The sequence below is a fragment of the Neomonachus schauinslandi genome, chromosome 5, assembly GCF_002201575.2.
Source record: "Neomonachus schauinslandi chromosome 5, ASM220157v2, whole genome shotgun sequence".
In the NCBI taxonomy this organism is placed as follows: Eukaryota; Metazoa; Chordata; class Mammalia; order Carnivora; family Phocidae; genus Neomonachus; species Neomonachus schauinslandi.
The window spans coordinates 49,715,653-49,730,512 of NC_058407.1; the positions used below are offsets into that span (position 1 = coordinate 49,715,653).

General features: G+C 39.4%; 1 protein-coding gene across 3 annotated transcripts in view; it reads left to right on the top strand.

The window, feature by feature from the left end:
* GRIP1 (glutamate receptor interacting protein 1) overlaps positions 1-14,860 on the top strand; it is a 391,246-nt gene that overhangs the window by 331,383 nt on the left and 45,003 nt on the right. For all 3 annotated transcript variants that reach the window (XM_044915371.1, XM_044915372.1, XM_021678544.2), the window contains 2 exons: positions 3,608-3,677; positions 5,776-5,921. In XM_044915371.1, the coding sequence (XP_044771306.1) occupies positions 3,608-3,677; positions 5,776-5,921 (216 nt within the window). The remainder of the gene's footprint in view (positions 1-3,607; positions 3,678-5,775; positions 5,922-14,860) is intronic.

Below are 14,860 nucleotides of genomic sequence, written 5' to 3' on the forward strand. Positions count from 1 at the left end.
AAGAAAAGGCAAGTAGTCCCAGTATGCTACATGACTTGTCTGTGAATACTGTTTACGTAGTCATACGGACGAAAAGAACAAATATTGATCTTATAAAAAATTCAGACAAAACTGTGTTGGAAGAATGTGGGGAGGCCACAGGACGAGAAACATACGTGAATATGGTGCCTGTATAGCATCTTTCGTAACAGAAGGTAAATAATTAGCACTGAAAAATAATTAAATAGTAACAGTTGTATGTTATTTAGCAATATAGCAACAGCGTCTGGGGAAGTAAGAAATGAAGGGCTGCTCTTGGAGAAATTTGACTCTTCAAATTGTATGCATATCTAATTTTGATATAAATAAAGAGGTAAAAAAGTAAATTTTAAAAAATAACATGGTAGGGAGTTTTCTTGTGAGGATCGAGAATGTACATCTATGAGAAGCATGAAAAAAAATCAATCATTGTGATGTTATACAAATGGGTACTTGTGATTTAGGATAAAATTTCTAGTGACATCATCTTGTTGGATTGCAAAATAGCCGTAAAAGGCGAGAAAGTGATGAGTTTTGAAAAAACTTGTAGATGACTCAAAAATGTAGCTCTAGTAGAACAAAAACAACTAATAGAAGAGTTTGAATTAAAATTATTTTATGAACTCTGACTAAGGAAAAGGCAGTATTTTAAATTTAACGTATATCATACAACATGGCATTTGTGTCATTGTTCTTTGTCCTTTGTCAGCCTTTCAGTTCTATACATTTGACCAGTTTACATTGAGATTTCAAGCAGTTGTGAAACTATTTTGTCTTTTTGAGAACTCAATAACCATGTGCTACCCTTCTTTGCTAGGCCACACTCCTGACCCTTTTAGGGTAACCTCCCCGCCATATGATGGTTTGTATGGCCTTCCCAGCTGAACTCACTTTGCAAAAGAGAGAGCTTCATGGCTAATAACTTCATGAGATTTAACCATCCCTGTCCCCCCCATTTTATGCAACTTTTTTGGGGTTTCATGGCTGGTGCTTAGAGCAGAGCTGCCTAGCTTATAGTTAGTATCAATAAATATGTATTAAACAAATGATTCTATGGTGAACTTCGATCAAATTCGAAGCATTAAGTGCTAGTGTATTCTCATTCAAAGGGTCACAAATTCAGAAGCCCTCAGGGGTGAGGCAAGTCAGTGAATGAGATCCATCCAGGGAGGACAGTGCCAAATGGGAAATTGAAGGCTCCATCCAAAGGGGGGAGTTGGAAAGTGTCCAGTGTTGCTAGATAATCATAACAGTAAACATTTACATGGTGCCATTGCATGTGCACTGGTCCGATCGGATGGCTTTCATGTAAAAACTCAATCCTTGCTACAAAAACTCTGAGGTAAGCACTATTATTGTTCTTCACCCCTTTTTGCAGATTAGAAAACTCAGGTGCCTAAAGACTATGCACTCAAACGCACATGGCTGATAAGTGGCAGAGCCAGGATTTTGGACCCAAGCATTCTGGCTGCCAGGTCCCAGCTCTTAATCATTCTACCATATTGCCTCTCCAACTTTTTTAAAAGAAGCTGTACATGTGCATGAAATCTACTAGTTTTTAAATGTTGGCAACTATTCTAATTTTTTAAAGCACTACAAGTCAAGCAAAGCATGCTTGGTTTGTGACTTCTTCTCAGGTAGTGGAGAATTAAAACATAGGTACTGGGGTTTGCAAACGACGTCTGAGCCCCCAGAGCCACATATAACACTCCTGGTAGGCGCGGTGGCCACAGTGCCAGGACCTCGTACAGATTTGGACCCACTTCTGGGTTCAACTTCATCACTCCAATGGGCATCTACCCTGATGAGCTTTTCAAGCCTCAATTATGGTCTTGTTTAAAGGAGAAAGAGAAGAATCCAGTAAACGTGAGAATGGCCACCATATGTGTCCCTATGCCTTAATAACTTTCAAAGCTCTCTGAAAAGCCGTGTGGGTTTGTCCAAGAGGCCCCAGTGCTATTTTCCTCTGTTGCAAAGATGACAGGGATGGGTTTGATGTATTTTGTTGCCTCCACTATTGTTTCATTTCAGACCATTTCAGTGGAACGTGGATTTTATTAAAAACCAGGGGAAACATTGAGTGCTCTGTGGTGGTTACTACAGCTTGGCAAAATAGAGTAAAAATCATTGGCAGATGCTTAAAAAGTTGTATTTTCTGGTAATAACAAAGTTTTTGTCTTTGAGCCCTATGCCCAAAACAATTTGCAGTTGTAAAATATGACATGTATAAAAATGCTAAATATTTATATTTCTCTGGAGGGATTATGTCAAATCATTGAGTGGAGGTTTAAATTATGAATTAATTGTAGTGAATAGAATGTTTTGCATACTTTGCTAGAAGCTAAGAATAATGATTGAATGAAGTCCCATTAATATTTACTATGGGCTAGTTTAGACAGTGGGTAAGGTATTGGTATATATATGTATTTGCTTTTTCTTTCAATGTTGTGTTGAGATATTAAGCCATCTGTTCTTATGCATAAACATTTTCCTGGGATTCAGATGGGATTATGGGATATGATATGGTTCTATGATTATTATGGGGTGATCAGTCTGTTTATAATAAAATGTTACTTTAGGGGCCTCTTAATGATCCTTAAAAGGAAATCACTACAGATTTCAAACTGGCAAAACATCTCCTCTTGGAGGCAAATTTTTTTTTTTTTATAAATGTCAATATGGGTTATTTTAATTATCAAACACCTGAATTAAATGTAAACTTTCTAAATCAAGATGATATTTTTGAACTTATGTGAACTATAGCTCATTTTCAGGATTAATTCTACAGTAGACTCAAAACTAATTGCTTTTCATTCTCATCAAATGGAAATATCCCTGAGAGAAGTTATAAAGCCAAAAACTGACCACTGTGCAAGATAATAGAATAATCTGTAAACTCAATAAAAGTTGTATGTGCATATTTAGAATACAAATATGTATAAAAATATAATTAAGTCAAATATTTACTACTGTCAATAAAATAAAATATTTACATTCCAGAACACTTCAGAGCATTCTAGGTATAAATGTGTAAGCAAAATTTTAAGATTTACAATCTATCTAGCAAAAGATTTCCTTCTGGAAAAAAAAAAAGAAGAACTTTAAATCAGTGCATCTCATGCACTTTCCAACCCTGTATGCTTGAGTAATATGGCACAGTCCCATAAAAAGTGATGTCTCCTCACCAAAAAGAAGTGAAGGAAGAAGTGGGAGAAGGGAGCACATATGAATACCACTAAGGGGAGCCCCCAGTTGCTTCTGATAGTCTCCTATTGGGGTATTCACTCTCCACCTTTCTCTTGGGAATCACAAGTTGAAATAGATTTAAACCTGATGCACAGCTCTGCAATTGCTTTCTCCAATTGCAAATTTAAGATGACTTTGCTTTAGTTTTTAAGTTTATAAATACCTCAACACAAACATTTTTATATCAAGAAGATGTAATGTGCACATTTTCTAATTATTTGCTGAACATCTTTGCTTTGCATACAAACTGTACTTGCATTAACCATTGCTATAAAACAGGAAATGTATGGTGTGGTTGAATTTTGGATATAAAGATGTGACTATTCTAACTTCATTATTACAGCACCATCTAGCAGAAAACCAGGAGATCCCCTTGTCATATCAGATATCAAGAAAGGAAGCGTGGCACACAGGTAAGGAAAATGAATGTTCTGGTTCATTCCAGGCATTTCTTTTTCTTTAAGTAACTCTACCCCCAACATGGAGCCCGAACTCATGACCCCAAGATCAAGAGTTGCATGCTCTACCGACTGAGCCAGCCAGGTATAAGGCATTCCTTAATTAAAGTAGAAATGAGGGGCGCCTGGGTGGCTCAGACGGTTAAGCATCTGCCTTCGGCTCAGGTCATGATCCCAGGGTCCTTGGATGGAGCCTCACATTGGGCTCCCTGCTGAATGGGGAGCCTGCTTCTCCCTCTCCCTCTCCCTGCTGCTCCCCCTGCTTGTGCTCTCTGTCTCTCTCTCTAATAAAAAATTTAAAAAAATAAAGTAGAAATGACCCTTTCCACACCCAAGGTAGACCTTGCTAATGGATCATGGTATTCTTAGTATTTTCCAGACAGCCACTATTAAACGATCCTATTTAACATTCCTCATGCAGTGACTTCTTAGCTCTCCCACCTTATATCAATTTATTTCTGTACCCACTGCAGACAACAATCACCTGAAAATATCTTTTAGGGTCCTTCCTGAGTCCTGATCATCTTCCATCTTTCATTTCCCAGCTAAAAAGCTGGAAGTGGCCCCAATTATGAGAAACACCCCACATGGAGATTATAGCTTATGGAAAAGCTTTGCTAGATGCCAGAATGTCCTCCCTAGCCAAGCCAGATCCTTGAGCCTTGAACAATGTTTGTCTTCTATTTGGTCCATATACCATCAAAATCAGAGAGTCTCAAGCTTTTGATTTCACAGATCAAAAATATTTATTTTAAAGATTTATTCATTTATTAGAGAGAGAAAGCATGAGCGGGAGGGGTAGGGGGAGAGGGAGAAAGAACCTCCAGCAGACTGGAGCAGAGCCCAACGCGGAGCTGGGTCTTACGACTCGGAGATCATGACCTGAGCCTAAACCAAGAGTCAGACACTTTACCGACTGCACAGCCCAGGTGCCCCTAGATCAAAAATATTTTTAAATCTTTGGGAATATTGATATAAGACTGTTAACTTTCTCTTGTCCAATTAAGGACTTTTTTTATATCCTATCTATTATGACAGTCGTTTCATTGAAGTCATATTTTAATGCTCAGTAAGTAGAAAGGACATTGTATGAGTTTAGGTATATAGCTATAGGCTCCGATACGATGACAGGGAGACTCATGAATAGACTGGGACAAACAAGTCTGCAGGGTGTGTCTCATGTAACAGGTTGGGAGTAGGCAGGCAGTGCGGGGCTGGGACGACAACTCTGCCATCCTCACCACTTTCCTCCAGTTATTGCAATTTTCTAGCCACAGAAGGGAAGTGGGAGTGGTGCTAAAAGAGTCTGGGGTGTGCATCTTCAGGGAATGACCCAGAAGAAGAGAGAGGAGGCTAGAAGCTAAAAGCAATTAGCAATCTCTGTCACAGACATAATGCATAAAGGATAGTTCTTACCAAAACATAACCTTCCTTACAAATATGTATGCGTATACACACATGTGCCTACAAACACACACATATTCTCATTATTTTTCTCATTTCATGATGGACCTTAAAAATTTTCCACAGACCTGCAGAGGTCCAGTGCTAGTGTTAGACTCTCAATGGCCATGGGTTTCCCGGGCAGGTGGAAATGGCAGGGACACCAAGAGTCAGACCTCCACTAAGTCCAGCCCACCATGACTTCCCTCTCTCTCCCAACCCTCTCCTAGCACCTGGACTGCCAAGGGTGAAAAGTAGTGCAACAATGAGGAGAAGCATGAGGACACGCAGTGTCCGTAAACCCTGCACCATTACCTCCCTTCCTAGGAAACTTAGAATTCCTGAGTGAAGCTTATATAGTGGTACTAGACTAATTCAAGAAACCAGTAAAAAAAAAAAAAAAAGTTTTTAATACTCTGAAATGTAATGTCATGGCAGCCATCCAAACTAAGACTGGAAAAAAGGGATTTGTTAATAAAATGCAATTTAAAAAGAGTTAAAGAACCTCTCTTCCTCTAAAGGCTGCCGTAATGTTACATTATTCTTAATGCCTCTTAAATGACCCGAGTAAGTGCTCATTAATCATGTGTTGCTTTGCATTTACTAACAGGACTGGCACCCTGGAACTCGGGGATAAATTACTTGCAATAGATAACATCCGGCTGGACAACTGTTCAATGGAAGATGCAGTTCAGATCCTCCAGCAGTGTGAAGACCTGGTGAAGCTCAAAATCCGCAAGGATGAAGATAACTCAGGTATTGATAGCTTCCTTAGTTAAGACTGATTTCTCTAACTGCGCATCTGTCACAGAAGATACTAGATCTTGATGTTTTACATACAACAGCTGGCTAGTGACATTGCAGCAGTGTTTTACATAGTTAAAAGGGTCTTTAAATTGTGTGTTGAGAGTGTAGTATGAATTTTAAATAATGGTGCTTTTAATGATATAATTAAGATATTTTTATTATAAAACATTATTACGGTAGTATCAAAATTATGTTCAAAAATGAAAACTAAATCGTCACCCAGTACTACCCTAATACAATCTTTGGGAATATTGATATAAGACCAGTTATTTTTTTTAAAGATTTTATTTGTTTATTTGAGAGAGAGAGAGAGAATGAGCAGCGGGGAAGAGCAGAGGGAGAGAGAGGGAGAAGCAGACTCCCCACTGAGCAAGGAGCCTGATGCGGGACTCAATCCCAGGACCCTGAGATCATGACCTGAGCCGAAGGCAGATGCTTAACTGATTGAGCCACCCAGGTGCCCCAGAACCAGTTGTTCTCTAGTTGATATTTATATTACATAATTATAGCCATAGTGCATGTTATAACTTCTTAAGCACGTTACAACTTTTCAAACACTTAATACCTATCATTTTTTTATTTACTGCCTGTAATTTATTTATCATTTTTCTCTTCTTACTTAGATTGCTTCCAATTGTTTCACTATCATAGATAGTACAATCACGGACATCTTTATGTATGGATATCTTTACTCAACTTTTCTTCTTCTTCTGAATTATTTCCTAGGAAATATTTTTAGAAGCCGAATTACTGAGTAAGAATAAAAAGGAACTTCTCAGGATTCCTGACAAGTCTTGTACCATGTTGTTTCCTAAAAGGGCTGTATCCATTTGTAGGGTTTCCAGTAATGGATGAATACAGTGGGGCAGTGCTTCTCAAACTTTCTTAGGCCTCAGAATCACCTGAAGAGCTTGTTAAAACACAGTTCTGGCCATTACTCCCAGATGAGGCCTGAGATTCTGCATTTCTAACAAACTTCCTGATAATACCACTACTGTGGTCCAAGAAACACAATCTGAGCAGTCCGGCTGAAGCCAACTTCTTTGCTATGAATATCATTCTGCTGATCATAGTTATAAGTCTTTTTACTTGTTTGTTGGCCTAAGCCTTATATGTAATATATAGTTTGTGTTTTCCAGTTTTGATTTTGTTTTGTTTTGTTTTAATACAGTGAAAATTTAAAGAATTTAAAATAATCTGAATGTTTACTCCAGTTAGATTTTTATTTGCCCAATGTTTTCAAGTTTTTTCTCTACAGAATTAGAAGATTTTTGCCTAATGACTCCCCTTATTGAATTTTTCCAAAGCATTTGATTCTGTTTTCATAGAACCACTATACTCATGTTTCGTAGGTTATGTAAGATCCATTAAATTACATAGCTACAAAAACTAGTAAAACTGACGTAAACAAGGCTTGGGAATAAACAAAATTGACTCTAAATTTTTAAGCTTACAACTCAATTGTTAGCAGGCACAGAGGTGCACAGAGGTACTAGAAAGAAAGAGCTATTACTCTAGGGCATTCAATGGCATTAGTAGGTATATTTTACAAAGAAGATAGAGAACCACAATTAATCCAGTAATGGCTAAAGAGAGATTGGTTAAGAGAGCTTCTACTGTATATAATTTAATTCCAACCAATGATGAGTTATTGTCAGTGTTCTGGAATCTTCTATAATTAAGCCACCTAGATCTAGAGTTTATGGTCATGTCAGCCATGTGTTTTTGATTCCTACACAAAGTCAGAACAAGTTGGTAGTTGCATCCATCGGTACAGCTGGTAAAGATGATTGTATCCAAATATATTTTATAACCAACGCTTAAAGATTTCCACTTGTTATTTCTCAAGCAACTGGGTTTTTTTTAAATTTTTTATTGTTATGTTAATCACCATACATTACATCATTAGTTTTAGATGTAGTGTTCCATGGTTCATTGTTTGTGCATAACACCCGGTGCTTCATGCAGAACGTGCCCTCTTTAATACCCATCACCAGGCTAACCCAGCCTCCCAACCCCCTCCCTTCTAGAACCCTCAGTTTGTTTTTCAGAGTCCATCGTCTCTCATGGTTCGTCTCCCCCTCCGATTTCCCCCCCTTCATTCTTCCCCTCCTGCTATCTTCTTCTTTTTTTTTTCTTAACATATATTGCATTATTTGTTTCAGAGGTACAGATCTGAGATTCAACAATCTTGCACAATTCACAGTGCTTACCAGAGCACATACCCTCCCCAGTGTCTACCACCCAGTCACCCCATCTCTCCCACCCCACCCCCACTCCAGCAACCCTCAGTTTGTTTCCTGAGATTAAGAATTCCTCATATCAGTGAGATCATATGATACATGTCTTTCTCTGTTTGACTTATTTCACTCAGCATAATACCCTCCAGTTCCATCCACGTCGGTGCAAATGGCAAGATCTCATTCCTTTTGATGGCTGCATAATATTCCATTGTATACATATACCACATCTTCTTTATCCATTCATCTGTCGATGGACATCTTGGCTCTTTCCACAGTTTGGCTATTGTGGACATTGCTGTTATAAACATCGGGGTGCATGTACCACTTCGGATCCCTACATTTGTATCTTTGGGGTAAATACCCAGTAGTGCAATTGCTGGATCGTATGGTAGCTCTATTTTCAACTTTTTGAGGAACCTCCATACTGTTTTCCAGAGTGGCTGCACCAGCTTGCATTCCCACCAACAGTGTAGGAGGGTTCCCCTTTCTCCGCATCCCCGCCAACATCTGTCGTTTCCTGACTTGTTAATTTTAGCCATTCTGACTGGTGTGAGGTGGTATCTCATTGAGGTTTTGATTTGGATTTCCCTGATGCCGAGCGATGTTGAGCACTTTTTCATGTGTCTGTTGGCCATTTGGATGTCTTCTTTGGAAAAATGTCTGTTCATGTCTTCTGCCCATTTCTTGATTGGATTCTTCGTTCTTTGGGTGTTGAGTTTGATAAGTTCTTTATAGATTTTGGATACTAACCCTTTATCTGATATGTCACTTGCAAATATCTTCTCCCATTCTGTCAGTTGTCTTTTGGTTTTGTTGACTGTTTGCTGTGCAAAAGCTTTTTATCTTGATGAAGTCCCAATAGTCCATTTTTGCCCTTGCTTCCCTTGCCTTTGGCGATGTTTCTAGGAAGAAGCTGCTGCGGCTGAGGTCAAAGAGGTTGCTGCCTGTGTTCTCCAACACTGCATTCTTCTCCTTACAAATTGCTTCAATTGCACTTTCTTTTAGGGATTTATTTCAAAAAAGGATAAAGCCTCAAGCATCAGTCTGGGTTCTGTCCTAGTGAAGAAGCAAAGCTCTGTGGAGAAACCCATTTTTCATGATTTGCCAAACTAAGCAGATCTCAGCTACCTTCCATGCAGAGTGAAAAAGCCAAGCCAGAGATGAATATGTATAGTGCCCACAGTTGGCGATTTTCCCAGTTCCAAAGCCAGGCTGTGCAGATATGTCAGGCGGGAGGAGTTTCAGAAGCAATAACTGAACACTTGGACAGCCAGATCTTACCTTCAATTGCTTCTTCCCTTCAGCTTATTTTTTCTTCTGTAGACCTTTCCCTCTACAATCCCTATGCCTAATAGTACGGTAATTCTCTTGCTTATTAAGGTTTGGGGTTTTTTTAATTTTTAGGAGGTCTTACTTTTAAAATCCTAAATCCTTCCATTGAAAACCATGCACCTACCCAAAATAAGACTGTAAATATAGGTGTGAGAGCGGGAAGCCTGCTTCTCCCTCTCCCGCTCCCCCCGCTTGTGTTCCCTCTCTCGCTGTGTCTCTCTCTGTCAAATAAATAAAAAATCTTAAAAAAAAAAAAATATAGGTGTGAGATACATATTTACCCAAACCAGATTTCCTCAAATTGGTATATGAAAACAATATACTCATTCAGATATGTTTTTATAACAGACCACAATTTGAAAATTACCATCTCATCATTGATTTGGAAGAATCTGAGTGTTTCTATATCCTCTTCCAATATGAGAATATAAGTATAATTTGAGTAACTGAATTCTCTTTTATTCAGAGCAGAGGAAGGAGTGAAGGAGGACATAATTCAAAATGAATGCATTCAAGGCAGACTCTGTGGTCATAAAGAGCACATGCTTTAAAATCAGACCTGAGTTTAAAGTCCAGCTCTACCACATTTGAGCTATGTGAGTCTGGGAAAGTTACTTAACCGGTCTGAGATTCAGCTCCATTTTCAGTAATGTGCACATAGTAATACCCACCTTAGGGAGCAGTTGTAACTTATTAATAGAAATGTTTACATTTGGTATTCAATACATGGAGACTATTTTTATTACTATTACATCCTAAAATCCCTTTCCCCGCCTTTGTTCTTATCCTTCATCAAGACTTAAATGAATGGGAAATAACCACTAATCATTACAACAGTCACTGATTTTGGAAGTTTGATACTGTGCTTAATCTGAAATTAAACTGGTGATTTGAATTATTACCATCCTTTGTCTCAGTATTTTAAAACGGCAATATTCAGTATATAGTCTTCACCCCCTAAAATGTTGTTCATACTAATATCAGACTTTCTATACTCCAGGAGTCTTCCAGTTCTTTCCTTAACTATCTGCCCCTCTCCATCTTGCTTCTCTCATCAGTTACAGAAAGTTTATAAGCATACTCAATATAACTTGGTTTCCTAAGCTAGCAATACTGCAGTTGGGTTAATAGATGCTGCTTCAAAATGTGAGCACATCTTCCAGCTATACTAATTGCATTGTTCTGCCTTGTCCCTTACCCAAGGAGATGGTAGAACTACTCTCAGAAGTTGTTCAAGTCTTTGTTTTTCATTCAGTCATGCCATCAGTATTTATTTGGTGTCTGTGAAGTGTTAGGGTCAGCCAGGTCTTAGATTAAAAAAGATACAATCCCTGCCCCCAAGTCAGTCACCACCTTATATGAGATACAGAAGAAAATAAGTAATAATATGATGAATGTTCTAGGTGTAAGCACAAAATGCTAAGAGAATGTGGAGGCATCCATTTGAGCCTGGGGAGCTAAGGAAATGCTTCTAACAACCTTGGTCTTGAAAGTGTTTGGGACATGTTAGAATTAACCAGAAGTGAATGGGCCAAAGCAGATCAGAAAGCATGGCACATCCTAGTAGCAGATATAGCTGAAGCAAAAATTATGTATAAGGACTCGGTAGTAGGTGCATAGAAGGATATACTGAAGCCAGATCATTATGGTCCTAAACCATGTTAAGAAATTTGAACTTTACTCCCGAAGCCAATGGGAGCCATTAAAAGATGTAAAGCAGGGGAGTGAGGCCAAAGTATTTGGTCAGTGATGACTGGTTGCAATCAGTACTGAAGAATGAGGCATTCAAGAGTCTGAATCAACTCTGTTTCTAGCCCAGGCTCAGGGAGCAGGAGAATGAAATGACTAAGAACACTAAGCTAGCTTCACAACCAACAAGCTGGGAAATGGGAAAATGAAATTCTCATCCATAAATGTCCATTTAATGCCTACTTCACATGGCTGTTTTAAGAATCAAAGGAGGTAATATATTTAAGCACTCAGCAATGATGTTTGGCACCTAGTAAGGCCCAATGAATCCTAAATGCTAACTGCCATTATTAGGATGCTTTTAAAATTAATTTTAGCTTTATTTTACAGTGTCCAAATCTTTTGGAACACTTGGAATTATAGAGATTTGCCCCCCCCCCCCCAATATTCAGTGACCATTCTGCCTTCAGGAGCTTTTGTATTTTTCATCTTTCCTTACCACAGGAAGGTAAGTCAGGTAGAGCCAAATGGTTCTTGCCTGGGTCTGAGGCTCCAAAACAAGGGTTGTTACCCAATCCTTAGGTACCCAAAGATGCAAATAACCTTCTTGATATAAAATCTATTGTTTTTCTTTGATTGCATCTAGATCCAATGTAAATGAAGAGGGGGAGATTGGATAGCTGAGAAGCAGCCCTGAGGCAAAACAGTTGAGAATCTGGGGAGTTGTAGGAGGAAGTACATGGAGCCTTTCAAACCTGTCCCAAATAATTCCTAAGGATCTGTCTGTTTTGTATGACTGCCTTTGTGCCCATCAAATACATAGCTGCTAAAGATTTCTCTCTTGATTTAGAGCACCTCGCTTCTAATATACAGCATGTTTTAGAGACTCTGAATTCAGTGTTTTACCTTCACTGGCTCTAATTTGTGTAGGGAAACATTTCTAGGCTGCCATTTGTGCCACCCAAAGCAAATTATTGTTACACATTTCCAAATAGAGTCTTATGCACATATAGCCTTAGTACCAGTTCAATCTGCCCTTCAAAGATTTGAGTTTTCATATTTTTTTTCAGTTCATCATTGCTAAGCCAGCTAAATAATTTACCCCAGCTTCCCCCCCACCCCCAAATCTAGGTTGAAGTAGCAGAAAGGTCCCATTGCAAGCAAGCAAGAATGATCCTGGCTGGGCTAGGAGCAGTAGTAGGGATGGTTTTGGCAAAAGCCTGGCTCCAAAAAAGAACCTACGATAGATTTTAAAAAAAAAAAGGTTATCTTCCCTTTGTTTTTTCATGCTTGATCTCAAAGTAATGGTTTTCAATCTCTAGTCAGAATCACCCAGAAGTCTTGTTAAAACACAGGTGACTGGGCCCCTCCCCAAGAGTTTGGGATTCCTACAGGTCTGAGGTGAAGCTGAGAATGTGTATTTCCAACAAGTACTTAGATAATGCCGAAGTTCCTGGTCCTAAGACTATACTTTGAGAAGCACTGTCACAAAGCAGCCTAACTTGGAGACTAATAAATGATTGCTAACATAAAGAAATTCAAATTCTACTCTTAGACACTCTGCATCTCCTTGGAACTCTGTTGGTAGACTGTTGTGACGCGGCCAGATCAAATGACCACAACAACAGTAGGAAGCTGTAAGGGTGTTCTTCTAAATGGCTCATTTTCTCAGGCCTGTCCTCCAAGAAATGTAGCCATACTGCGTAAAAATGAATTTCATCACTTTTAGTTGAAGTGAACTTTGATTGACCTGCACATGTATGCATTCCAAAGGCTCTCTCCCAAATCCAAGCCTCCTAATTGGTCCACACAAGCAGCTGCCATTATGGATTCAAGCCAGATAGTGTTCTTTTGTTAAACAGGCAGCACTCAAGAAGCCCGAAAATAACATTGTAGATAAGTAATGCTGCAATTTTGCATCTGTTCTGTGGTCCCATTAATTTTCTTAACTAGAGCTGAGCAGAGCAAACAAGCAGGCTGGCCCCTTTTCATGTCTTTCACTAACAGTTGTAAACCTTCTGTTGTGATATAAAAGCTTCTTATAATATCATTAACATCTGTTTGGGCTCACTTCGAAACTTATTGGTGATCCTACATTTTTCCTTCTCAGAAAGTTTTTGTTCTGGTTTAACACTCCAGTTGCTCCTTTCTAAGCTGGAGCAGCCTCAAGGGGAGAGGGGCTTGGAGTGCTTCCGCCTCCAAAATGGTCTGAGCATACATGGCAGTTATCACCCGCCTACGCTTTAGGGCCTTCCCATTGCCAGTTGGGCTAATGCCTGAGAAGGCAGATGGAGTTGGAAGTGCAGCCTGAAGCTGACTCAAACAGTCTTGGCACTGTGGAGGGAGGGTGTTCTAGCTTTGCTGGTTCCCACGGTGGCAGCCCAGGTCTTGGTGTCACTCTTTGAGTGAGCCATATTGGGTGTGCATCACCTTGCAGAAGGAAACTAGACCTCAGAGGAGCAAGGAGGCTGACTCACAAAGCTCTCTTAGAGACTCTTCCCTTGGAACTGTGACTCAGGCTGACAACATCCATTCATCCTCTCGCTTATTTGTCCGGGCATTTACCAAAGTCTCTTTGGTGCCAGACATTGTTCTGGAGACATGAAGATAAAAATGTCTGTTTTCAAGGTGATCCTGTTCGAATGGAAGAGACAAGTAGAGAAATCATTCAAACATAGAGGGAAAAGTATATACTAGAACAGGCATTCTGGATGGGGGCAAAGATTGGTTCTCAGGGAGCAAAGAATGCTAGACATTACATGACAATGGTAGCTCAACCCTACCTGACTGGATCTGTTCCTTCATATTTAATTTCTCTTGTTGGGGAGAATTTAAATTTCATTTCATTTTTCTCCTTGGCGAGGGGAACAAGAATTAAGAGAAGTTGAGAACACTGGAAGAATACACAGGAAAAAGGTATTTGTGCATAAGGAGTAATGCATGCAAGGTTAACCATGTTGGAAAAGTGCTTTTTTAATGAACTGCAGTGGTTCAGTGAGGAGAGAAGGTAGGAGATTGGACTATGGGGGAGAGGATGGTGTGGCCCTCTGGAGACACAGAGGCTCCAGCTCAGCTCATGCAAAGAGGTGGTATTTTATTCTTAAAGAATTGGGAACTACTGAAAAACTTCAAGTAAGAGAGTAACATATGCAAATTTATGCTTTAAAAATATTCTGGGAAGAAAAAAGAAGGAATTGTATATTGTCAGCACTGGTGAAAATAGATGTGGGGGAGGGGCAAAGGCTGGAGCCCAGCCAGGAAAACAATTAAAGAAGAAACTGTTGCTATGAAAAACGGGGCAGAGCTGAGGTGGGGGCCTCCTCTAGAGCAAGTGGCAGCAGGAAGCTCTGGGAACCTTGCCTGGTGGGCAGATGGGCCAGAAGGGTCTGGATGAGACCGTGTATACGCAGCCACCACCATCATCTATGGAAGTAAGGAAGCCAAGCTAATTAAATAATCTGTTTACTCAAGGCATCCACTCGGGTTTTCTAAGGGTATTAATATCTTTTCTTTTCTTTTTTTAAAGTTTATTTATTTATTTGTTTAAGTAATCTCTACACCCAAGGTAGGGCTTTAACTCAGGACCCCAAGATCAAGAGTCACATGCTCCCCCCAACTGAACCA